Below are 26,622 nucleotides of genomic sequence, written 5' to 3'. Positions count from 1 at the left end.
GGGACTGCGAGTGGCCAGTTTTGTGTTCTCAGTGAGGAGATATCATGAAAGAGGAAAAAAATGATAACAAAAGAACGTTTGTAAATAGTATATGTCAGGAACTCATTTTAAGTTCTTTATATACCCTATCTTATTTAAATAGGCTTAGAGAGATTAGGTAATATATTCAAGGTCACAGAACTAATAAGTTGTGGAATTTGGACACCCAGATTCATCCTACTCCACAAGCCTTACTTCTAGCACTACCCCACAGTGTCACCATGGATTAATGATCCTGGACTTTGGCCCTCAGTATGAGCCATTTAGCAGACATTGTCCTCCATTTCCTACTCCCCTATAATCAAAGGAACAGGTAAGTATAGAAATAGGGGGGAAAATATAGATTCTCAAAGTGAAGAGAAAGACACCATAGGAGTTCCTTTCTGGAGGGGGAAATTCAGGACCTCTCCCAGGGGAGAAGATGAGAGCCGGCAAGTCAGTTTACATTCCTTGTGGTAGTTTAAATGGAGTCAGCTGAGTGGGACAGGTTCTTAATAAACTCCCCTCTCAAAAGTGGGCCAAGACATTGCACCAGCAACTCATGCCTTTTGGACACCAGCCTTTAATGAGAATCTGTCCCACCCTACCCAGCCCCCGCCCCGCCACCACACAAACACACACACACACACACACACACACACACACACACACACATCCCATCCTCTAATATCATTCAACCAATTTATTTTGATTTTGGTTTCATTAGCTGGGTTCACTGGAATGGGAAAGCAGGAAAGGGGGAAAGAGATGATTTGTGAATCTTACTGTTATACGTTAGTCTATGTAGCGAGAATGATTCCTTTTCCTAATAGCTACCCATTTCTTGTCGTTACAGGGGTTCACCAGATAGAGATGGAATTGTAAGTATTTAAATGACCATTTTCAGTAGGTGTGCGCTTCAATATATACTATGTGGAAATTTCTTAAAGCCCCCCCCCTTTTTTTTTCTGGAGGGAGAGAATAGCCTAAATGACTTTTCAGACCTCTTGCTGTTGTAATTTTCTGTAGTAATTGCATGAGACATATAAATGAAGTCTTGGTCAAGTTAAACTTATTTATTGCATTCACTTAAAACCCTGCCCCAGAGTAAGCAAGCAAACCTCATCAATATGGTGGGTCAGAAGCCAGATAGTTCCTGCAGGGGCTGCTACCATTAACTGTTATTTCATTTCCAATTTAATGATATAAAAGCTCATTATGTGAGAATGTTTTTCTCCAACAGAGGCTACAAAGTCATAATGGAGCTGGGATCCAATAAAATTGAAAGAAGCTTTTCCCCTTTAGTTGAGTTGTAGATACATTTTCTACATTAAATTCCTAAGTAGGGAATGGTCTCAAAACCACTTATGCCTGAATTTACAGCCTGAAGGAGAAAAATGTCTTCACCGGGTTTAGGTTTAACTGTAACTCTGACTCCTTGTGGGCCACCAGATTTCTTGCTTTTTTAAGAAGTCTGTGGCACATGGGCTTGGATTGATCTGAGTTGAGATTATGGGAGTCTGTACCAACTTCTAAAATGACTTCCTTAGAATCTAAATCAGATGCCTATTCAGAAGGTTCAAAAGAACAGCTGTTACTGAAAAAAAAAAAAAAACGGACTCACATTAGGCTCATTGGGCTGGAGTGGGAACTAAAATCTGGTGGTTAAAAAAATATATATATATTTTTAAAAATCGCCCTTTATATTATTATACCCAAATTAAGGTGTTAATTGCAGCGACAGCAGAAGATTTTCTTCCACACTTGACTCAAGGTTCTGAGCTTTGGGGTCCCTTTTGCATTCATGTAGTTCTCGCCATGAAATGTTAAGAAAATAGACTGAAATTGATCAGACATTGGGTAACACTATAATCAAGGCTCTATTCAGCAGGGGAAAAAAAAGACCCAGAAGACTCAGCTTCTTCTCACCTCTTGCTTCTGGCTCAGAGCCCTCTCGTTAACTCTGTCTCAGGTACTCTCTGCTTCTGTGTCTTCTCTCTGCTTCTGTCTTGGCCCCCTCCCTGGGTTCTCTCGTGCCCTTCATTCTCACCTCAGCAAGCCTCCGTTAGCTATTCGCTGCTTTCTGTCCCCGCTGCTCCCAGGCTGGACTGCTATCTCCTGCTTCTCTCACTCTGCAACCCTCACTCAGGCTTATCCTTTTTTCTCCGAAGCCCATCCCCTCCTGCCCTCCCCCACCTCCTCATCCCCTAGCCCTTTATTGTTTCTGAGGCCCTTTTGCTACCTCGGTGTTCTTTGCCCCTCTAGCGACCACCAGTTTAATTCTCTGGTAGAATATGCAGCCCTGGCATGCAGTTGGCAATTATGAGTACGCGCTGTCTTAAAGAGCCCAGCCGTGATTCTGTGGATGCGTAGACCCTAATGAGGGCTTTATACCTGAGTTCCCCAACTTCGCTTTCTCTGCCACCATTCCAAGTCACGTGAAGTTATTTACCAACAATTGTCCCCTCCTTGTCCCCTAATTAGAAGTGCCATAAATATCACTGGGCATGATTTTAGGAAAGAGGAATTGCTTAATTTTGATTTCTCGGGAAATAAAGCAGATCTGCTTGGGGGGTGGGGGGGAGTCTCCATTCAACATAAATGCCATGTTCTCAGAAGCAGGATGTACAGCTTCCTAGGTAACTGGAAATTATTAGCCAGATGCTAGTTTTACTGTCTGGAAATACTCCCCAAATATTCCTTATTTACTGGGGTCACCAAATTTTGAGAACTCCTTATCACATCAGTGCTACAGGAGGCCAAGATTCTGTTTGCATTCAGTCCTTAGAGATCTCACTCAATCCGACTTTGTTTCACACTCAGACTGATGTCTTGAATACCTTGTGTCTGCAAACCCAGACATACTTTCCTTTACCTTTTACCCGGCTGATTTAGCTTCCAAATCACTGTCCTTTGAAAAGTATCTGACACTGGAAGGAATGGTTTCACTGATGTGGTTCTGCAAACTGCCGGAGATGGTGCACACGCTTAAGGCTTATAAATGGCTTCGCAATAAGTTCGATGTGCAAATTCTTATTTAATGTGTTTCCCAAAATTTAACGAAGCCCATCACTGGTGACAATGCTTTCGAGGGTTAGTCTCCCGAGGCTTCGTGGCAGGGCTGTGTGTATGAAGGTGGGCTCACCTTGCTCCCCACTGGTAAACGTGATCCCCAGCAGAGCCGCCCATCATCATGTCTGAGGCTTCAGGCAGCTGCGTGTGACAGTGCATTCTAACCCGGAGGCAAACTCTAATTTGGGCAGGATGCACTCAGACTTTTTCCTAAGCACACAGACTGGGAGCACAGGGAATCAAAGCCACGGCTGGGAGGAGATCTCTGCTCATCCCCAACACGTGTGCAGGAAAGGCCCAGATTTGGAGCTGGCAGCTGTTCACGCTGTACGTATTGCCAACACTCAGCAAGGCTTTGATAAAGAGGAAGATACGGTAGAGCTAGACTTGTCAGACTTCTTTCTATTAGAAATAGAAGCATTTTTATTGGGTTTCTTCAGTGTGTCCTTGTGTCTGTTCTCTACCTGTAAATTAAGTGCTGGCTGAATGAGGACTAGATCCCCGGAAAACCTAGTGCCTGGGATGCATCTTCCTCCTTTTCCCTTCTTCTCCTGGCCCAGCCACATTGGCCTGCTGAATAGAGCCTCATTATGGGCCCCAAAGTCCACTCTTTGCTTAAGGAACCCTGCCAAGATTGGTAGGCCCTACGATTTGGCCTAGAAATTGTTTCTTCGATGGTATGTTTGCTGACTCCGTGTGATTCTTTATATGTGTCTTGAAGAACAAACAGATCCTTTAACAACTTTTTTCTACATGAAAACAATCAATTCCAGCAGCCCAGCCCACATGAACCACCCTACAATAACAAAGCAGAGTGTGCGCGTGAAGGAGGAAAAAAAGTTTCGGTAAGGACACAGATTTTAGTTTAAAATTTCCAAGGGGTTGTAGAAACAGTGAGTAAAATCCCAATCTGAAATTTGGAAGAAAGCGGTAGCATTTATTTAATCAATTTAAGAAGATTTTCTTAGGTATTTCCAAATTACTCTTGAATATCCAGGACCAATTTTTAAATTAGCCATATAGACCTTATACACTGACGTCTGAAAATACTTTTAAAGAGTGACCGGGTATAAAAAAGACATGTGTTACCTTTGTCTTAGGCAAAGGATAGGGATTCACATTTCTAAAATACTATGCTATCTATAAGGAAGCTTTGGCTATAATTGAAACATCACCGTATGAAATGAGTAGTCATTTGTGAGGATAAGCACCGTCTCAGTAACATCAGGAAGAGGCAGGACCCTGGCTTGTGGGAACCAGTGCACTTGACCAAAGGATCGTGAGTCAGGGCTGCTGATCCAGGCCCAGACCATATAGCAGCTATCGCTGCGTTGTCCAATATGGTAGCCACATGTGCCTATTCAAAATTCAGTTCCTCGGTGGCACCTGCCACGGTTCAAGTACTCTATAGCTACTTGTGATGGGTGGCTACCATATTGGATAGTGTACATACAAAATATTTTCATCCTCACAGACAGTTCTATTGAACCGTCCTATTCTATAGGATTATTTACAAAGTGAGTCAAGTCTTGCCTCAGTGACAAAAAGATAATATTTGGGTTGTATATCCTGTATCTTTAATACTTCATGTCCAAGGAACACTATATGGTCATGAGCTGACCTTGGAAAAGACGAGCATTCACAGAGGAAACTGAGAGCTTTGATGAAGGTATAACTGAACCCAATTATTACTACACTTATTGATTTAGCTCATCATATTATCTGAGAGCAGATAATAAGCCTGGCTAAAGTAAAATATCTATTAAAGCATGACTAACATTGATACGAGCCTCAATTAGATAAGAGTCATACATTCAAATTAGAAAAGTATATAACTTATGTTAATGTAGAGTTTAAAAAAATATAGAAAAGAAAGAAGTAAAAGAATGCGCAACTTCAACTCCAAGATCAAAATCACTGTTTATGTGTTAGTGAATATCAAATATTGCTTTTGCGATGAAGCCTAGTGTTTAAATGATATTTTCATACTTGTATTCTTTCTTGCTTCCTCAGTGTTTTCCAACTGAAAGTCAAAAGAGACATTCCCCTCCTTTTTACTAGTATGAGCTCTTCCTTGCTTCAATGGTTTAACCAGGAGAATTGCTTTTTCTCTTGGGGTTTGACCAGAAGAATTTCAGCCAGGCTTAGCCAAGCTTTAACTTGATAATTTCCACTTGTGAAACCAAATATATCTGTAACAGTCTGCTTTGTGAATGAGGCCAGATTATCAGTTCCTCTGATAAAGCCGTGTGTGCGCGTGCATATGTGGTGAATCTGCCCCCAAATGTATTGTTTATGATTTGTTGTTTGTGTTTGGTATATGTGTTAAAAGTGTTCCTAGTTTAAAGAAATTTTCTTTTTATAGGTTTTACTTTCTCTTCATCTCAATTTTCCGTATCAGTTTCCATGGAAACTGGGAAAATTTTCACTCAGCCCAGATCTAGAAAATTCAGAACTTTTATCCATAATGTTGAATATATGTTCTCAGGAAAGATACACACACACACACACACACACACACACACTTATTTATTTACTTAGCTGAACATACAAACTATCTGGGTTGTAAAGGTCTTTGGTTATAGAGATGAGACTATTATGGAAGCCAACTGAAATATTGAACACAGTAATTTACCTAATCTGTTTGGTTTTTAGATAACAATCCTTTGTTTTGAAAAATTGTTTAAGAACCAAAATATATATTAATAATAATACTACAGTGATCACAAAATTCATGAGTTTAGTTCTTTGGAATCAACTTAGTTCATTTTATTTCCCATTATTATAAATTCAATTTCTATATTGAATTTATTAATATACTTGTTAAGAAAGATTTGGAGAATTTTGCAAAGAAGTCATTTGGAAACAGATTGGTAAAGTAGGATTTTAAAAAGAAAATAGGAACCATGCCCATTCTCCATGGGAGAGATCTGTTATTATTAGATAGCACATTATGTAATGGACCATGTCCTTAGCTGCATAGCTTGTAGAGGTACAAGGTTGATGTGGCAGGTTTTAAAAATTCCCTTTGTTCAAAGTAGGGAGAATATCACCAAAACACTAATCCAATAAAGGCAATTCCGTGAGAAGGCCTAAAAATGGTATAGTCTGACAAAGTATATACATAATCTTTGTCAGGAGCAAAATAAAGAAGAAGAGGGTCACAGAGCCTATGCGCCTGGGTGCTGGAAGCATAGCAGTGTTCTGTATTTGCACAATTTGGTGTACAGGAAGAGAGGGGCATGAACACAATATCTATGCCTTACCCACTGTTCACCCTAACAAAACTGCTTATTCTTAGAATGCCCAGTCCAACATCCAAAAAGTACTAACCAATGACAATGGTTACTGGGTTTCCTCTAATTGGCTTTTCTAGTGCCATGCATACACGAAAGGCTTACTTCTCCTACCTATTTGTCAAATTCAGCGTTAGCTGTTCCCATTGTAGTTCCAGTGGACTTTATCTGTGATTGTAAAATTAGAAGTCCTGTCCTCACACCTCATGTTTCACCATTTGACATGTGCCATTTTTAGATCTGCTAGTGCTTGGTGACATACCATTGTTCTATGTGCTAAGTACAGGAATGTTGTTGAATGGACTCTCCATTACCAACCTGATTTGTGTTTTTGTCCTTTGCTCATAAAAAGGGAGGAATCTTAGAAATTTCCACATGTAAGATGCCACATTCTTGCTCGAGTGCTTGTGGCCATTATCTAGGTGCTAAAATATTCTAGAATAATATTCATTATTCTAGGTGCTAAAATAGAACTTGAATAGAATCCAGAGAGAGTAATTCTGATATCTAGTCATCTTTCAATGATGTATGCTCATGGAGGTGTAGAACGCATAGATGACAGAAATCCATAATCAATCTTTGAATCCTATTTTAATAACTTGATAAGAAAGAACACTTGAAAAGAAGATCAATACTATTTTTAATACCAAGGAGCCAAATTAACTTGGAGTTTATTTTCTTTACATTCTATCAAGGGGGTGGTTAGGGAAAAGTTGAGTCATTGTTAGAGGAGCTAAAGGAAGATTAGTTAATGACTTGAACACTCTCTAGACATGTTGGGACCAATTGTACATGAGAGCAACATAGAAGTCAAAATGTCATATATGTGTGTGTGTGTGTGTGTGTGTGTGTGTGTATGATTATATCCCCTGAAGGTATAGAAGATTAAATTATAATGTAGGTACTTCTAATGTTACTGAATAAAATTTAAACAGATAGCTATTACTATCTCTATGCTTAGGTATCCTACAGTCTTTTGTGAAATAAGTCTGTTAGCTCTTTTATGCAGTGTCACGGCAGCTCAATTTACCATTCAGTTACACCAATGTGGTTGCTTAATAGGCTGCTCTAATTTGTCTTTCCAGTGCTGGATTTTGATAGCTCTTGCTAAATACAGATAAGAGTTAAGTGTTCTTTGTTCCTTTTTTTTTTTTTTTCAATTCAAATGTTTCTCTTCTAAATTTATTTTCAAATTTATTGCAGAAGAAAAGCAATGGGGCACCAAATGGATTTTATGCAGAAATTGACTGGGAAAGATACGTGAGTATCAGATTGTTTTTTCTTTATTATTTCACAATTTGAAAATGAGTTGAGGTGTTCTTTTAATAGAACATAGAAATAAGTGAACATTCTCTGTCTCATTAGGCAGTGCCTGACACGCTTAGGTGGTATAGAGGATAAGAGCACTAGAGTCTGTTACACTGAGTTCAAAACCTAACCCTTCCAATATATCAGCTATGTATACCTTTGGGATGGTTGTTTGCGGACCAGCAGAAATTAGCTCAGTAGTTACTTTATAACATTGTTGAAAGAATTCAATGAGCTAATTATTTGCAGGTTATTTTAGTACCTGCCTAGCATGTGATGTGTGTTTTTAAAATATTATCTCCAGATTTTGCCACCCTGGTTCTTTTTCTAAGTGGCTTTGAGATTTAAGTCAAGTCAGTTAACTTCTGGGGTTTGGTTCCATAGTGTCTTAGTCCATTCAGGATGCTATAACAAAAAATACCATAACTTAAGTGGCTTATAAGCAACACAAATTTATTTCTAACAGTTGTGTAGGCTGAGAAGTCCATGGTCATGGTGCCAGCAGATTTGATATCTGGTGTGTCTGGGTTGAGGGTCCACTTTCTGGTTCACAGATGGCCCCTTTTAGCTGTAACCTCACTGGGATCTCTTTTGCAAGAGCACTAACCCCAACTATGATGGCTCTTCCCCAACGCCCTGATCACCTCCCAAAGGTCCCATTTCCTAACACCATCACTTTGGGGTTTGGATTTCAACATATCAATTTTGGGGGAACAGAAACATTCAGACCTTAGCACAAAACAATTACTAGAGCCTCAAGGTACAGACTCTTTCCTAGGTCAAATGACAATCACTTGTTGCTTTCAGGGAGTGAGGGTGACTCTCAGATGAGACCTAAACTCTCCACCTGATTCCCCCAGAAACTGATTTACATCATCAACACCTACTCCACCAACCTCAAACAGAACAGCTAGTCATTCTTGGATTTTTAATCATATAAAATATATAGATCATAGTCACATCAAAGATCATTTCTATTGTACAGCAGGTGTCCAAGTTCACAACCTTACAAAATGCCTTCGCATGTATATCTGTTAGATGAATGTCTTGACCCAATCTCTCCTATCATAAAATTAATCTTGATCTTAAAGCTTTCGCATATTTCTTAATAATCATTTTATTTTTACAATAAATAATACCATCACTTATTGGATAGTCACTATTAGTCAGTCATAATATTAAATGCTATGAAATCCTTACCATCTTAAAAGTCAAATACATTATTTGCATTTCATAGAAAAGAAAACTGAAGCTCAGACAGGTTAAATTCTTGATGCTTCCCACCCCTCCACTCTAAAGCATGTCACTCTGTCAACCTCATCTCCTGATCCTCTCAAATCTGTTCCCCAGGATTGGGACCTTTTAGACATTTTTAGCAGTTCAGCTCCCTAAAATCTATGCCAGTTCCCATGTTACCCTAAATCCAAATAATTCACAAATAGTGTTATAAGAGAAACTATTAAATATTAAGAAAATGTGATTTAGTTTCCCAGATATAATCCTTCTTTATCTAGATTTTTTTTTTTGTATTTTGCAGGATGCTTTAATACACAAAAATACCCTAAGAAAACAAGCAAAATATTCCTATCCTTAGGGATACACTAAGAAAACAAGAAGTATGACAATAAAAATACCACATTACTCATCAAATCGCATATTAACACATCTAAACCCTACACTCTAATGCTATCCCTGGTCAACATGTGAATCCTTAAATGAAGCATAACTTCCCCCATATTCCTTCAGTCCTGAAAACTAATTAGGTCATGAAGGAATTGTTGTGGTAATTCTACATTAGACACCACTTGCTCTAAGTCATAAGAAAGGTTTTATTCTTAAGAGATGATGTCATCTTGCTTTTGGCAGAGAGAAGTGAGAGAAGGAAGGCCCCCGGGGAGGATATAACCTTTAAGCAGAACCCTTAAGTATAGGAGGGGTTCACTGCCTGAACATTTGAGGGAAGAGAATTTCAGGTGGAGAGAACGGCATTTATGAGGACCCCGGAAATGGGAAAGAGCTTGTGTCTTCAGAACATAAAAGTTAACAATGGAAAGAAGATCGTGCTGCTGAGGGGCATCAGGGAAGGGACTCTCAGACCTGAGCCAGGTCACACAGGGCCGTGGGCCATACAGAGGCACTGGGCATTTATTCTAAGTGCAGTAAGAAGCCAGGGACAAGTTTTTAGCAGGGAAAGGACCTCAACACACTTGCATTTTAAAAAAGTAAACTTCAGTACTGAAGAGGGAGACAATGAATGCTTAGGAAATGGTGGCTTTTCCATAGCATTCAGGCCTTCTTTCTCTCCATGCTCATGGCACTTTCATGACTTTGGTGACTCCAGAATCTCTCTCTCTGGCTCTGTCCTTTCTCACTTCCAGGCCTATAACCTCACCTTTAAAAGGGCCACCCTTGAATGGCTTCACATTCACCCTTCTAGGGCATAGGGTATAGTCTCAAATACCTGGAGTCAAGGCATACAGGTCTGCCATTTGCTGGGTGTGTGGGTCCTTGAGAAATGCCATCTTGTTTCTCTTACTTTCCTACTTGGTGAGTGGAATAGTTCTTTCTGTATGGGATTGTTATGAAGGTTCAATGAAATAGAGTGTGGGTCACAGCACTTCACATATAATAGGAACTCAAAAGTGATGATACTAATCCCAATCATGCAAACTCTTTTTTTATCTTTCCTCCCTTTAAAAACGTTAGTTTTCCGCTGTTACAATCAGTTCAGTCAAGAATACCAGCAGTGTCCTGAGACTTGAAAGTAGAAATCTTGGGGTCTTCTTGACCCTTCCCCTTCTTTTTCTCCCATGACAGATGTTACAAAGAACCAAGCTTATCCTTACAGAAGTCCTTTCTGTAAACACTTGCCATACAGACCACCAATGCGGTCTGTACTCTTAGCACATCTTCCTTGAATTGATACAAGTATTTTGAATAAGATTTCCTTTCTCCAGTTTCTTCTTCGCTTAGTCTATCCTGAAGCATACTTCCAAAACACCTTTGGAAGCTGTTTTCTACCCTGAGAAGTTGCCATAGCTCCATCAAGTTTGAGTTCTTCCTCCAGCACGTTGGCTATCCGTGGTCTTATTTCCGATGTTCTCCCACTGTGCAGCTTCCTTTCCAGGCAGTCGTTTTTGCTGTTGCCTCTCCCTTAACCCATTCCTGCCTCGGTGTCTCAATACAGCCTCTTTCTTACCACCAACTTCCCTGCCCTCCCCATCTGTCCTGAGAGGCACAGGCAGACCCCTTGGATTCCATCAAGCTTCCTTAACTTCCTCTTCCTCCAGACTCCTTTCACGGATGATTTGTGTATTAACTTTCACTTTTTTAAATGTTTTGTTTACCAAAATACCTTTCCATTTTCCAGAGGAAAAATAGTTTGCCTTTTGTCTTCCCCCATGTTGCCTAGCACAGTCCTTGGCTTACAAGAAACACATGAGAAATTCTCTTTGAATGTTTTCTTTCATTGACAGTGGATCCTTTGTTTTTCTGATAAGAAGACTCTCCAGTATCCCTCAGTAAATATCTACACATATACTGCTCAGCATTCATTTCCAAAGGTTAAAATCCTCACCTTCTAAAATAAGACACATAGCTATATCTTTAAATAGAAGTCTCTAGAAGGAAAATGAACAGTTCCTTGATTACTGTCAGAATAATAAAGGCTTAATCTGTGCTTATATTTTGTAGAACTCCCCTGAGCTGGATGAAGAGGGCTACAGCATCAGACCCGAGGAACCCGGCTATATCCTTTCTTTATTTTTTGATTATAATCTTTATTTTCTCTAAGAAAACTGTATGATAAGTTCAGATTTTGAAAAGGTGTTGAAATAAGCTTCCCAAGTCCTGTCGCCCCTAATATTAGAAATGAATAAACAGCACAGAACAGCCTGAATGCTAACAAGTAGGCATTTTGCCTCGGTCTATTCATAGAAAAGAGAGAAAAGAGAAAGAGAAAAATGTGCTGAGAAACAATTGTGTAAACTGCGGGTATTGGGTTGTCTGCTAAAACCTGATAAGACCATGTCACTAGTTGTGGCTAGAAAATAACTCTCACCTGTGCCCTCCCCACCAACCAGCTCTGGGCAGAGCATCTCTGAAGACTGAAATTCCTCACGAATCGTCCTGAGGCTGGCTTTGCTCTCTAGGTAGACAAGGAAGCTCACACGGGCTGTCAGGGCTTGTGATGAGTGGGACATCACAAATGGCCACCCGCAGCAAAAATGTAGGACATTAAACTCTTGCTCCTGGAAATTCACCATCCTTAATCATGTTCCAAGGAAAGGTGAATAAATGCAAACGCTTTCTGACTTGCTTTTTTATTCGTCTGTGTATTTTGCTTTGATTTTTCTGCCCTCTGAGGCTACCTTTGCTGCCTCTTTGTGCAAGCACTCTTACACTCATCATTGCTTCTCAGTAGGAAAAAGAGTTATGTATCTTTAACTGTGTTCTACCTACCAAAGGAAAGCACTTTTATTCTTCGAGCGAATCGGAAGAGGAAGAAGAGTCCCACAAGAAATTTAATATCAAGATTAAGCCATTGCAATCTAAAGACATTCTTAAGAATACTGCAACCGTGGATGAGCTGAAGGCATCCATAGGCAACATTGCACTTTCCCCATCACCAGTGGTGAGTGGTTTTATGTTGAGCTTTGATGAGTCTGGACAGACAGCTGTGTTCCACTCAGATGCGTTAAGTAGATCAGAAACTCTAAGCTGGAGGCTGCTTATGGTCACCCTTTTATGAACTTTGTCAACCTTAAACAGCTCATTCTATGTTAGAAAATTATGCTGATTTTATATTGCGGTTCTTGTGCTTTTCAAAATGGTAGAAATGCATGGGACCACATTTCTTTTTGACTCACCCTCCTGCAAGCATTTGAAAAGAAGGGAAAAAGTAACAAAAAGATTATCCAGAGTTACTTCTGAGGCAATTAGAAACAATATGAAGTTTACATATTTACTAACAGTGATTTTTAAAAACATATCTTAGTGCCCTTTTTTATGTACCACACCTAGAAACTCATGGGAGGAAAGCCAAGGAAATTGTTTTTCTTAAAAAAAAAAAAAGGCTAAAAACCCAACTTTTTCATTGCTATATGCTCCCAAGAAATATTAATCTAATATCACAGATCACAGTCTAAAAACGTATTAAGATGCATAATATTTATTATATTTTATTATCAAATTGTTTTAAATACTCTCATCTTTTAGGCATCTAAAATATAGGCAAACCTTACTTATATTATTCAAATTGGTATATTTCTACAATTTGTTTTCCATTCCCCCAGTTCACACCTGCTAGATTTCTGTAGCTGCTGAATTCTGAGTTCCAACATGTATACTGTTTTCTCGGTGGTGTTTGATAAATGCTACAACTGTTTTTCTAAAAGTAGCTGTGAAGAGTAGATGAAGGTTCTTAAACTAGCAGCTAATATGTTCTTGGCATCTTCTTCAGAAAGATGTGATCTTCCTATAACATCTTCCCTGACAGAGGTAGTTAATAAATGCTGAACCATTTTTGAGATTATTTTAAAAATATCTCAGCTAAACTTTCTAGAGAAATTGTAATCATCTATCCTTTGAGAATGAATATTTGCCTGGCTCGGATGAATAAAATCTATAACGGTCCCTTCTTTAGAACTTAGGGCTTATAATGGCCTTTATCACAACTGTTAGTGATGATTATAATGATTGCTATTAGTAATCAACCACTGGAAATTATATTTCAGGTAGTTTTTAATCACATACTCACTTGGTATTTCAAGGTGTCTCCCTGAAAAAAGAGGCATGAAATATATTGGTTTTCTTTCTGTTCTGCAATGGAAAGTACAGATTATAAACTCACAGGTTGGTCTGTAATACCAGTGATTTCTAGTAAGAGGAGAATTTTAAATGCATACACTTTCACTTTTCAGTTGACGTATTTCAAATCATTTTTCACTTACTGCATTTTTTAAATTAATTGTAAAAATGTATCTAAACACCTGAAACCAGTTTATATTCACTTTTCTGTAGGGTCTAATACAGTTAGTGGGCATTTGGATGCTCTCTGGGGGTAAGTGTCAGAAGATAAGATCATGGGATTAAATGAACAAATTTACGTGAAAGAAAACTTACTAGAACAGTTGAAGACAGTCTGTGTGTATTTGCTGAAAGCTAGTTGCGTCTAGGAAAGAAGAAGTCCCCTCTATCAAAAATAATACGTATGCCCAAGTCATCTGTCAGATATTCCTCCAACCAGATATGTTGCTGGCAGTGCAGCGAGAAGGTTTAGTCTGAGCTCTTCTCAACCCCTATTTTCAAGGTAATGTCTTGACATGATGTGGTTAAGACTCTGATAAAAAGATTTTCAGGAAAACAGTATGAAGAGTTGCTGGGGGCACCCTGGGAAAGTAATTACAGAGTTAGGCTGCTTCTGCATACCAGCAATGCCACAAACCAAGGGACTCTTGGATCCACCCACCACCATCCCTGCTTACTCCCTCTAGTGAGAGAAACTGGCTCTGCCGTTATGATTCCCAAAGGTTTGCGATTTTTGGTATTTAGCATAGGGGAGTGAGCTGTTACTGTTCCTTTAGGAAAAGGTACACGTGTTTCTGATTATACATAAGTAAAAAGAGAGATTGTAACTGAGAACGTATTCTTGGTTTTAGAATCCTTATCCTTTCCTAGATAACCCATGTGTACCTATAGTTCACAAGTGATATATGCAGTATGTTAGCTCTGGAACCAGATAAGTAGAAAAAACCTTCTGAAATCCAGTTAGTGCCATAATAAAAATGGCAAATCCTTTATGCAACTTTAGTTGTTTCCAGCCAGACAATCAGACATTTACATGTCTACACTGAATTCAGGTGCAAAAAGAGAAATAGAGCCTATGCTAGTTAATAATGTATCAATATATTTCACATAGGCTATGGTTTTTATGCTACAAAAGCATCAATCATTACATTTATAGAAATAGAGGAAATTCCAAATGGTAAGTCATTCATAACAATGGTTTATGTTGGATTTTTAATTTCTATTTCTTTTAAGGAATTTTAAGATTAAGTTGTGTTTCATTTGTTCTGTTCATCCATCTGTGAATATGAATCAATGAATTGTAATCCATTTGATATCTTTTATCATATATTGGTTCTTATTTTATTTGAATAGTTCTGTGTACACACTACATGGCCAAATTACTCCATAAAAGAATGGATGGATGGGTGGATGAATGCATCATATATGGCTATGTGTATATATAATACAAACCTATCTGAAAATTACTCCACCCTAAAACAAAGCATCAGCAGCAGAAAATCAAGGTTTTAATTGTTGGCAGAAATCCCATTGTATAGACAAATAAATGTAATTTCAATCCAGATCTTGCCTTGACCCTTGGTTTTCATACAGGAATAAAGTATAATGTGGGGCGGGACAGGGCAGAGCACTAAAAAAGAAGAGGGGATAATGCAAGGATTAACTCACAGGAAAGGATGTTAATTTCTATTCCTTCCATCTTATGGTATCCTGGTAAGATACTGTGCTGACTGAGCAAAACATGAGCAGCACTCATGTTTGAGTTGTTGAGTTGGTATCTATACAAATTAGAATATTGGTAAAGCTGCTTTAACAGAGACCATAAAAGAAATAGCTTATACAAAATAAGTGGTTTACTTTTCTCCCCTGTAAAAGTCAAAACTGATAGGCACTTCAGATGCATGATAGAGTCCTACTCCAGGCACTATTAGAGAACCCAGAAACTTTCTGTATGAATGCTCCACCTTTCTGAGCCTGTGCCTGCCTTACCACCATCCATCACCTCCGTGATCCAGCTTTGGGATGGAGGAAAGAGAAAATAAAAGGCAAGTAGTTTCCTTTAAAGGTTTTACTGGGAGTTTGCAAACATCACGGCCAAAGCCATAATTTAATTACGTGGCCACATTAGCTGAAAGGGAGTCTGAGAAATGTAGTCTTTGCCTGGACAGACATGTAACCAGCTAAAATTCAGAGTTCTGTTATAAAAAGACAAAGGAGTGAATGAATCGTGATGGGCATTGACAGTTTCTCCACTGTGTCTTAAGTAATCTCAAATTACTTCTGGAATTTCATTAGGAAATGGATTTTTTTCCCCATTTACCTGCAAATTATTCATAGAACCTTTTGAACCCAAGATGTTTCCTTTTAAAAATTTCTAATCACTAACTTCTAAACATGAGTGATACTATGCTGCCTGCTAGCCAGCAGCATATGGACAGAAACAAATTTCATTAAAATACCAGCTTGTTTGGTTGATACTGACCCTTCCAATAGTGACAATGCTTCCTGTATCTTGCAAAGAGCACTGCTTTTTGAAGCAGGCTGTTTCACTGTTGAAGGAAAATATTTTTTTTATAATTTTTTTTAATAAACATATAATGTATTTTTAGCCCCAGGGGTACATGTTGAAGGAAATTATTAAACCCAAATGCTATCTCCGTGTAACTTTTGTCCTTGATAGTAGCTGTGCTATTTAGAAGATTAACGAAGGACAAAAACACTCCTTTTCTACCTTCACGTTTACTGTACAGGATATTTATTAAGGAGTGACCTTGGGCTCAACTCCTGTGGGGTGGGATGGGTAAGAAGAAGTTAAGCAGTGTTGCATGTCCAGCAACAGACTGAGCTGACCAGACAGGGAACTCCAGAACTAGAATGACCCTTCAGAGCTGTCCAGAGTTTGACCGAGAGGAATACTGTCCCATCAGTCCGTACTCTGATATGGACAAGCTCAGAAGGCGAATGACCTTAGGTGAGGTGGCCCTCTGCCGCTGAGGCAGAGCCTAAAGGGTTGTGCCCATAGCACTCCCGGCAGCTGACTTACAAGAAGCTCTTTTGAAGAGAAATATCTATGGTACCTTTGGTGTCCACCCTAAATTTTCTATACCAGACCTAGGGCCTTTTATATATCATTGCCATTCAATAAACGCTTGTGTGTGTGAGAGTAAACAAATGTGTGAGCTGGGCCAGGCCAAGGAAAGAACACTATGGCAAGTCACAGCCTCTGATTGTTTATCCATTGAAAATACACTGTTCCTCCCTGGTCCCCTTACAATGGTTTGCCTGCCTGTGCTCTCATCCCGGTCACGTATTTCCATTTTGTTCAAGCCAGTGACGGAAACCCATTAAACCCAATGCTGAATTTGAGAGTCATGGGATGTCTACAGCTTTGCCTAAATCTGCCAGACCAGAAAACTTATCGAGATAATGATGGGTTTAATTTGCCATAACTATTTCTTTGTGCTAGCACCTAGGGTTATCACCTTTTCCAAGTGCTTTGTGTGTGTCGGGCTACAGAATTTTTTCTAGAATTTTGGTTTAATAGGAGGCAGCTGTGGAGTCGACAGTGTTCTACCTGTGTGACCTTAGAAAAGCCCCATCATTGTTATGAGCCTCTATTTCCTCTTCTGTAAAGTGAGGCTAATAATAGTCCTTACAGACTTTTTGTGCAGATTATTGCTGGTCTCTAGCAAGTCAAATCTTTTTTGGCTTTTTGTACCCCGTGCTTAGTGCAGGACATGGGTTATTTAATAAATAACCAAATGCTCAATGCAAAGCATGCAGAAGGTCCTAGTCATGGTACCTGATGCACAATTAGTACTTTGCAGTTCTTGGCTCTTCGATACTAGTTGTATTGGGGTTCTCCAGAGAAACAGAACCAGCAGGGTGCACGTGTGTATGTGCGTGTGTGTGCGCATGCATAAAGAAATTTGTTATGAGAAATTGGCTCACGTGATTATGGAGGCTAAGAAGTCTCACTATATGTCCTCTGCCAAGTGGAGACCCGGGAAAGCTGATGGTGTAATTCACTCAAAGTCCAAGGGCCTGAGAACAGGGGAGCTGACAGTGTAAGTCCTGATCCCAGAGCAGAAGGAGGTAAGATGTTCCAGCTCAAACAGTGAGACAGAAAAGGGGGGTGAATTCCTCCTTCTTCTGCCTTTTGTTCTATTCAGGCCCTCAATAGATTTGCATAATGCCCACCCACATAGGGGACGGGCTTACTTTCCTGCATCCACCAATTCAAATGCTAATCTCATCCAGAAACAACCTTATAGACATACCCAGAAATAATATTTATTCTGGGTACCCCATGGCCAGACAAGTCGATATATGAAATTAATTACCACACTAGTCTATATATACATATAGGAATTTTTAAAAATCTTTTTCTCCCTTAATTGAGAGTCATGGCTTTGCTTTCCCAGTTTCAGTCCTCTGCCTTAAAAACATTCTATGTTTTCATGTTTTGGATTATAATATATCTGCATCTCAAGGCTTGAATTCAGTAAAGGGGTTCAGGGATTTCTTGCGTATCTTAGACTTTAATTCAGAACCAAACCTGATCCACCTTTTAAAGGAACTAACTTTAAGACAGTTTTTGTTTTTTTTTTTTCATACTGGACATTTGTGATTGATATTTCATTAAACACGAATAAAAGCTTTGTACCTTTATGCCCTGAAGGAGCTGGTGTATTCTGGGAAAGACAATGGAATCTGAAAACCTGAACTAACCCCCCGCTCAAAGTACTGCTGAGGCAGGTTCTAAAACCTATTTGTGTCTCAGTTTCCTCATGTCTAAAATGGGAATAACATACACCTACCTTACAAGATGATTTGGGGGGATGTCCATCCCTTTCTGTGAATAAAACACACAACTCACTCTTCCTAATGGAGGAGATAGAAACAGGGACAGGAGAAAAGCGGGTCTGCTGTTTGTCTCCCTTTGTACCGCTCTCCCTACATTCAGGGTAGGAACACACCTTCATTATATCTGTCAAAAATGGCTTTGTGCCTAAAAAGTAAAATTATCCTGTGAAAGTGGCTAAAGAAAATAATGGGTGGAAGATTGAACTCTAAGAAAATATGCCTTTACAAAAAGCAACAAAATGAGAACTCAACATACAACTGAATACAATTCCATTTTAGATCATGTGAGGGAGCTGGAGATGGACTCTTATTTCAGTAATGTGACTGTGATCCGAACAGCTGGTCTCTACCTCTTAAATGCATGGCCTTGGGCAAGTTGTAAAACCTATGCCTTGGTTTCTTCATCTGTAAGTGAAGATAATTCCGGTACCAACTCCTTAAAGCTATTGTGAAGGTTGAATGAGTTAATACATGTAAGAAGTATCATTACACATACTACATGTAGAGATCATTCCCTCGTTCTCAGAATGATCTGCAAAGCCTGGGGCACAGTTTAAATAATATCATCAATAGCGATAAATCAGGAAACCCAAATAGCCAAAAATCATTTAGAGCCAAGACCAGTAATAGCCCTGTGTATAACACTGGGCAAGTGAATAAAATAACTCTTTCTTGTGTGACTCCTGTGAACTTGCCTTGGAGGAAATTCCTGAAGCATTCCTAAATTGTGTTGAGTACCATCAAACTCCCGGAGCAGGTATGGTGCTTCTTGAGAAGACTGTTGAAGGCCAGCATTCACAATGGGATCCTGTACTGTGCATTCCCCACTAAATTATTTCATAGAGAACTGACATCGTTTCCCACTTCCCCTACAAATCAGTTCACCAAATATTTAGTAAGAACCTTCCATGTGTCAGGAACTGAGGGCTAATAGTCACAAATAATGGGCAAGCTTTATCCAATCTTCTAGTTAAGAGTCTGCTTACCAATCAGAAAACAATGTCTAACGAATGTCACTGGCAGCACACAGAAGCTGAACTTCCCCTTGTTGGGCCAAACCCCCTCCTGTGTTCATTTCAGTTTCCAGATTGAAGTTATGGTCTTCTGCAGCTAGCTTCCCCTCTGGCCTCCACGGCAGAGCCTCCTGGCTTCCTCACCGCTCCCCGGGTCTCAGATGTGGACACCTCCATTCCTCCCGGCACCCACAAGTAGCCCCCTCTCTCACAGAGCTCCAGCCATGCTTTTCGCTCACTAGGTCCTTTAGAAACTTGTGGTTCCCGCAGCTTTCAGGGACGTGAGAAGACAGTTGTTACAGTTTCATTCTTGTTGCACCAGCATCTTTTCCTTTTCTCCTGGGCTGCCCTTGCTGCCTTTACGTTTGTGTTTTGGTAAGCCACGAATCACTGTGGGCTGACCTGGAGAAGCTGTCTTGAACCAGAAGTGCTTAGTTCTGTACTGACTGAGAATTTTGGCTCTGGAGGAAGTCAGAATGAAGTTTGCATCCTGGCTCCGCACTCATTACTCACGTGACCCTGGGCAAGTTACTTAAACCTTTAAGCCTCAGTCAAGACTTAATCAAGTGTAAAATGAGGTTAACACTGCTACTACTCACCTCATAGGGTCTGTGTAAGGATTAAGGAAGTAAGACAGTAAAGTGCTTAGTATTTTCTAAGTAGCTTTATGCATATAAAGCCCAATGGAGATGTTTCGTAAATGCTAACTATTACGAATCAGAACAACAGAGTATTCATGGTGAATACTCGTCAACATCCTTTAAGTTCATGGACCCTCTGAGAACTCATGATGGTGATGGTGCTAGTGTTGGTGGTGGCCACTGTGAACATCTGAGTGTAACCGTGTCAGATGCTTTACACGTATTGACTCGTTTATCCTCTTAGCAACCCTACAAGATAGGTACTATTATTACCCTCCTTTTACAGGTGAGAAATTTAAGACATGGAAGGATTAATTAAACTCACCCTAGATGTCACAACTAATAAGCGAAGTTCTGGAATTTAAACCCAGAAGTTCTGATTTCTAATTCAGAACTCCTATACATTACATTATCCTACTTTTGATAAAAGCCATTGGCTCTCTTTCCAGGAAAAAATAAAAAGTTCATTAGCTCTTCTAAAACATCTTACACACAGCTTCTGAGGACTCACAAACCCTTTGAAGGCTATCCCTTTGATGGTCCCTCAAGGGCTCTTGATCCCAGCTCAGAAGCCCACCTCCCAGGTTTTCTTCCCCCCCTAATCCATAGACCCAACCTTCTGCGGTCCCTCCTATGCCATTCTGTGTGACAAGAGAGCAAGGCTGGGCTGACAGGTCAGTCAGCCTTGATTGCTGTCGTGTCATGTGTGATTTCTACTTTATTAAATGTCATTTTATACTAAGACCTCATACACCTTTGTTTTAATTGTGAAGAAATGAGATCTCATTTTCTATGACTCATATTTCAGTTCCCCTAATCAAGCAAGAAAGTTATTATTTTTTATGTTAAAGTTTCATTATAATTATAGTTTACATTTTATATGTGCTGTCATGATCAGGAAGATGGAATGAGCAGTCACACTACTAAGCGGGCAGAGAGGTGGGGTTCACCCCATTTTACAGAAACAACCAACTCAGAAAGATCGAGAGGCTACTAAAGGTTTGACAACCAGGACTTGAACTCCAGCATCTGCCTCCTTTCTGCCAAGTTAAAAACACAGTAGGTTTTTTCATCCCCAGAGTAGGAGTCTAATGATTCTGTTGTCTTTTAATCCTTCTCAGTGTGAATACTTGCTGTGTATTCTGACTCAAGAGCCTCTGTGAGAAGCTCTGTTTTAGGGGCAAGTTGGGGATATGGTAAGAAGACCAAGAAAGAGAACATTTTCTTGAAGAATATTGGTTAAGTAGGAAGAGCACAGGCTTTTGAGTCTGTATCTTATGATCTGCGTTCATGAGCAAGTTCCTTAACGTGGAGCCTCAGTACCCAAGTAAAATGGGAGCAGGAATATCCATCCCGTCAGGACTGATGTAAAGAGGACATGAGATTATGCTGCAAAATGCGCAGTTAGTTGTCTGTCTCCCTGGCCTCCCTTTTCATCTCTGAGACTTGAGGGAGTGAGAAATAAAATAAAAATAGCAAGGAAAGACTTGAGCAAAGTTAAGGAGAAGAGGGCTGATAGAAAGGATGTGAAAGGCGGGTCTGGGTGGCTCAGTGGGTTAAGTGCTCAACTCTTGATCTTGGCTCAGGTCTTGATCTCATGGTCATGAGTTCGAGTTCACGCTGGGCTCCACATTGGTCCAGAGCCTACAAGAAAGGAAGGAAGGAAGGAAGGAAAAGTCAAGTGAGAAAGAAAGAAAAGAAGGAAGAGAAAAAGAGAAACAGAAAGAAGAGAGAACTGATGTAGGACTAGGTGGCATGGCTGCTCGTGCCTCCTCTCTCTCCCCTGTGGCAGGACCTTCTGAAAGAGCTATTAGTTTAAGCTTGTTCCTGGTGATTTGCAATCCATAATGGAGTTATTTAATCAAAAAATATGGGGAGAGGGAGATAGCTTTGAACTGGAGACAGTCTGGTACTGTTTGCCTATTCCAGGTGGCCCACCCACCCTGCCACCCTCAAATTAGCCTGCCAGTGAGTAAAATCCATGAATTCGCTGCTGCTTGGTAACACCACCCCCTTTCCTGTCCTCACTTTGGCAGAAGGTTCAGCACCCCATTGAGTTCAGTAAAAACAAAGAGTCATCTGTGGGGGAGGAAAGCTAGAGTCTCCTACACACTGGCATTCGCTCCTGGTAGGATTGCTGCATGGTGCAAAGGGAGGCTAATGATTGTATGCATTCTGATGCTAGGTGCTCAGCACAGACCTCAAGCACAGCTAGTTGGGAGACCAGAGGCTCAGCTCAGTTCTACTCTTCAAGGAGAGCTTCAGAGGGCAAACATGATCTTGGTTGGGTCTAGACCAGGGATATCAAACACAGGGGCACATAAGCTGCCACTCCCCATTTCCAAATACTCAGCCAACACGATGACCAGATTCGATATCCCTGATGTAGTCTGAGATGCCCCCTCCAGGCAGAACTGCAGGCAGCCTGACCATAATCATCCAGCTGGCACATAAGATGTAATGCTTTTTTTTTTTTTTTTTTTGGTCAAGGCCTTACAGAGAAGGATAGATGGAGAACTGGGTAGGACCTTCCTTTTTCAATATATATTGTTCTCTTTCCTGCATTCTAATAAGCCATGACTGTCTACAGAACAATTAGTTTCATATCTGAGATGTGTTTGTTCTTTCCATCGTTACCAATTATATTTTTCCTAGTGAATTCTCTATTGCTTCCATTTCCTGACCTTTAAAATAAAAATACCATTTTTTTCCATACCTTTCCTGCCTATCCTGAGCTGGTCAGAAGAAATCTCTGTGCTGTATGTTTTGATCTTCTTGAAAATGAGCAGAATATGAATTCAATCTGAATTGCCTTTGTCATTATTTCTTCAGTTACTGCTAGTTGGGCCCTCTGAGCACACGGTCTTTTGCTCTCCTCTGTGAGGTGTAAGAATCAAAATTTCCTTGCATAACTCCAGATTCTTCCATCTTGTTCTACTATCTCAGAGAGCGTGACCCAATGGGGGACGGGAGGGACAGAAACCCGACTACCAGGATTAGAGACCTAAAAGCCTCATTTTCTTTCTTTCTTTTTTTTTTAAGATTTTATTTATTTATTTGACAGAAAGAGATCACAAGTAGGCAGAGAGGCAGACAGAGAGAGAGAGAGGTAAGCAGGCTCCCTGCAGAGCAGAGAGCCTGATACGGGACTCGATCTGAGGAACCTGAGATCATGACCTGAGCCGAAAGCAGCGGCTTAACCCACTGCGCCACCCAGGTGCCCCAAGCCTCATTTTCTGTTACGAGCTTAAAATCTAACTGAGACAATATACCCACAATTTTGACACACAAAAATGTGAAGATGTCCTCTACCAGAGGCAGGAAATTCTTGAATAACATGCTTCTTTTTTAATTACATGCTTTAAATTATATGCTAATCATAATCAAAAAGGCCAGTTTTTATATCGTTAAGTTCTTCTGCCTTGGTTGTGTTAGTCTTACTGGTGCAGAATTTAGAATTTAAAACTATTTTTATTAGCCAATGGCCATAATCAGGGTAGAATGGGCTCTATAATGAAGCAATCAATTTGGAAAATAAGTTTAGCAGAAGCGTAATTTGTGAACAATTCAGTAAATGTTGGATTTAGGATAAGTGATCCTGCCCCCAGATGCTACAGGTTCAAGCCCCCCTTGAGGGAAGGGGGACTTCCCTCAAGAAATTACAACATTGAATGACCTGGAGCAGGAACTTGGAAAATACTTGTAGATTGGTTGGATAGGTAGATGATCTTCACTGTGAGAAATTACATGGAACTTGGTGTTTCACTGTCACAAAAATGCAACTTACATCCCTCACAGTATTTTAGAAAAAGGACAGATTTATGGCTCTCCATTTTTTTGATCCTTCCCCTTTCAATTCACCTGCTTTTCTGCATTATTAGATGGATGAATAATATGAACAATAACTTTCTTCCAGCTTGCAAGTTCTTTTTTTAAAGTTTATTAATGTGCCCTTCTTTTCTGGGAGTGCTAGCTCTTTGTCATAATTCTCTTCCCTGATCCCACATATCTAGTGAGATGTCTGTTCTCCTAAGGCCTCGTGTTTCAGTCACTTAGTGGTACACACTGTATTATCTTTTTAATAATATATTTATTTTCGTACTAAGGAGTTTCTATAAGTGTATGAATAATAGTACAAAAATAAGTATAACAGTGTAAGAAAAAAGTATCTACCCCTTTGTCCTTTGAAGGAGAATTTTTTTTTAGGGCCAGAAATAATCTACAGCAATGGATGTACTTTTTAATTGTTTTAGGGAAAAAAAAAAAAAAACCCTTAGAGTGTGAATCACTCACACCCATTATGTCAGAAAATGTCTCTTTGGAGACTGGGGGAAATTTCAGAATGAACAGAATGAAGTGAGATTTCTTTCTGTCTAAAACACAGCTACTAACTGTCCATGGACCTGAAGAGACATCATTTGACTTGGCTACGAGCACAGCGGGGGTACAGGGTTGGTGAGCCTGTATGAACCACTTGTCCTAAAATGACGAACAGACAGGAAGGAAAGATGGAATGGTGGCCTCACTCTGCTTTGCTCAGTATAAACTCCCTTTCCACTTCCTAACCTATTTGAAACCCATCTCTGTCTTCTGTTTTAACTTGATATTTGGGAAATCAAAGTCAGCTTCCGAAGAGTAATGAAAAATGGTGGTTTATGTCACAAGCAGGCATTCTCTGAGATTGCTTCCTCTATGTCACCTATGCCTCTTCTCAGCAACCAACCCTGACTAAACCCCACCCTGGGGAACTCCTGAGAAGTGAGAGCGTAAGCTGCATTGGAAGAGAGGAAGGCCAGGGTCTTTGCAGTGGCCTTCAAGACCATCATGGTGCGGACACCCCCAACCTTCAGGCTAACGCCCACCACTCTCCCTTCTCATTCCACTCTTACCTGGCTCCTTGGCTGTGCCCACTTCCCCCAAAAAGCTGTAGTGTGACCTCCTCTCCACCTCAGCTGCTTGTTCAAGTCATGATCTCAGTGGCTTACCCTGACCACCTTGTTAAAAGTCACGGAACTCTCTACTTTGGCATTCTCAAACCTCTATTTGCTCTGCCTTTAAAAATTGCATTTATAATCTTCTAAAATACCAAATACTTTGCTTCATTGGTTATGTTTATTATTTATTGTCTATCTCTTTCCTCTGATCCCTAGAATAAGCTCATCGGAGTTTTTTTGTTTATTGTTCCTGTTGTTTTGTTCACCCATATGTCTAGAGTAGTGTCTGGTTTTTATTAGGCACCCAGTAAATATCTGTTAATGGTTTAATAAATGAATAAATTATCCTTTTGCTTCTGTTGTCAGACATAACTGATAAGAAGTGGTTATATTTATAAAATCTCATTCATTAAATATAAAGATCCAAAATATAGCCATCTTATATGTAAGGTTAAACAGTTGCAGACTTCTAAGAAGTTTATAGGTTAGACTTGGTTTTTTGTGTCTTGGTTTCATTCTTATGAAGCTTGAAGCCAAAAATTTCCATGGCAGCTGGTTCCTTGTTAAGAGTGCAGGGATGAATTTAGAGCACAAAACCTCTGGGCAAGGATCACTAAATTCTGGTGTATACTTTCTTCATTCACCTCTGTTAGCTTTGGCTCTGGGTCGTAAATTCTACTGTAAATATTGCTGTTTTTGAGACCCTTATGCAGAAATGCAGGCTTCAAGACCTAACTTGAATGACTGCTGGCAAAAGAAAGTGGTTTAGGATAAGGACGAGCTACGTTTCAACAAGGCTTACAAATTAAAGAATGATACTTTCTCAGGCTTTAGCACAGGAAAATCCCTGCACTAGAGATGATTCACTGGATTATATTTTAGGTATATGTTTTGTCTAGTCCAAAAATTCACTCATTCTGTTTCTACGTACAAGTGTACCTGAGGGTATATATCTCTTTTGCAATTTTCTTAGTATCTTTTCCACAGTTAAAAATCAACTCTGATGCTATGAGTTCATTTTAAATCAAGAAATATTTTTGTTTTCCCCAAAGGAGAATTGTCTTATAGGGTTTTTTCTTTATTTATTTGTTTAACATTCTGAAGAAATCCTTAAGCCAAGACGCCATAGCCTAGGTGTCGGCAGCTGCTAACAATGAAAGTAAAACAATATATTGGTTTAATCACCATGAAGCCTGGGGTACGTGTGTGGCTTAGTTGGTTGGGCATCTGGTCATGATCCCAGGTCATGATCCCAGGGTCCTGAGATTGGGCTCCACTTTGGACTCCCTGCTCCACGGGGAGCCTGCTTCTCCCTCTCCCTTGGTCTCTTCCCTCTGCTCATGCTCTTTCTCTCTCTCAAATAAATAAATAAAATCTTAAAAAAAAAAGTTTTAATCACCATGAAGCCTGGAATGAGAAGGTGTAGGGAGGAGAAAAGGACCTTATCATTTGTATGTTCATGTTTATTCTTCTGATTCTAATTCAATATAATGCATTTAATTCTAAGAAAAGGTTAAGAAATTTACCTTCTAATCAGAGTTTAATTCCAGCGTCTGAAACCATGCCTAGAAACACAAACTCACATTCTGAAAAGTTCATCCCTTGAGACCTGCTATGATAGACAGACATGATCTATGTAACTCTGTCCTTTGGAAAGATCCAAGGT

At 39.8% G+C, this 26,622-nt stretch overlaps 1 protein-coding gene across 1 annotated transcript in view; it reads left to right on the top strand.

The window, feature by feature from the left end:
• Positions 1 to 26,622, top strand: part of SGIP1 (SH3GL interacting endocytic adaptor 1) — a gene marked incomplete at its 5' end in the record, with an annotated part of 205,115 nt that overhangs the window by 90,775 nt on the left and 87,718 nt on the right. The window contains 5 exons of the mRNA XM_080801691.1: positions 875 to 899; positions 3,864 to 3,935; positions 7,590 to 7,646; positions 11,388 to 11,442; positions 12,152 to 12,327. Of these exons, the coding sequence (XP_080657817.1) occupies positions 875 to 899; positions 3,864 to 3,935; positions 7,590 to 7,646; positions 11,388 to 11,442; positions 12,152 to 12,327 (385 nt within the window). The remainder of the gene's footprint in view (positions 1 to 874; positions 900 to 3,863; positions 3,936 to 7,589; positions 7,647 to 11,387; positions 11,443 to 12,151; positions 12,328 to 26,622) is intronic.

This window comes from Martes martes (assembly GCF_963455335.1).
Source record: "Martes martes genome assembly, chromosome: 4".
Classification (NCBI taxonomy): Eukaryota; Metazoa; Chordata; class Mammalia; order Carnivora; family Mustelidae; genus Martes; species Martes martes.
Note: the sequence above shows the minus strand (reverse complement) of the source record. Positions and strands in the feature narration are given on the sequence as shown.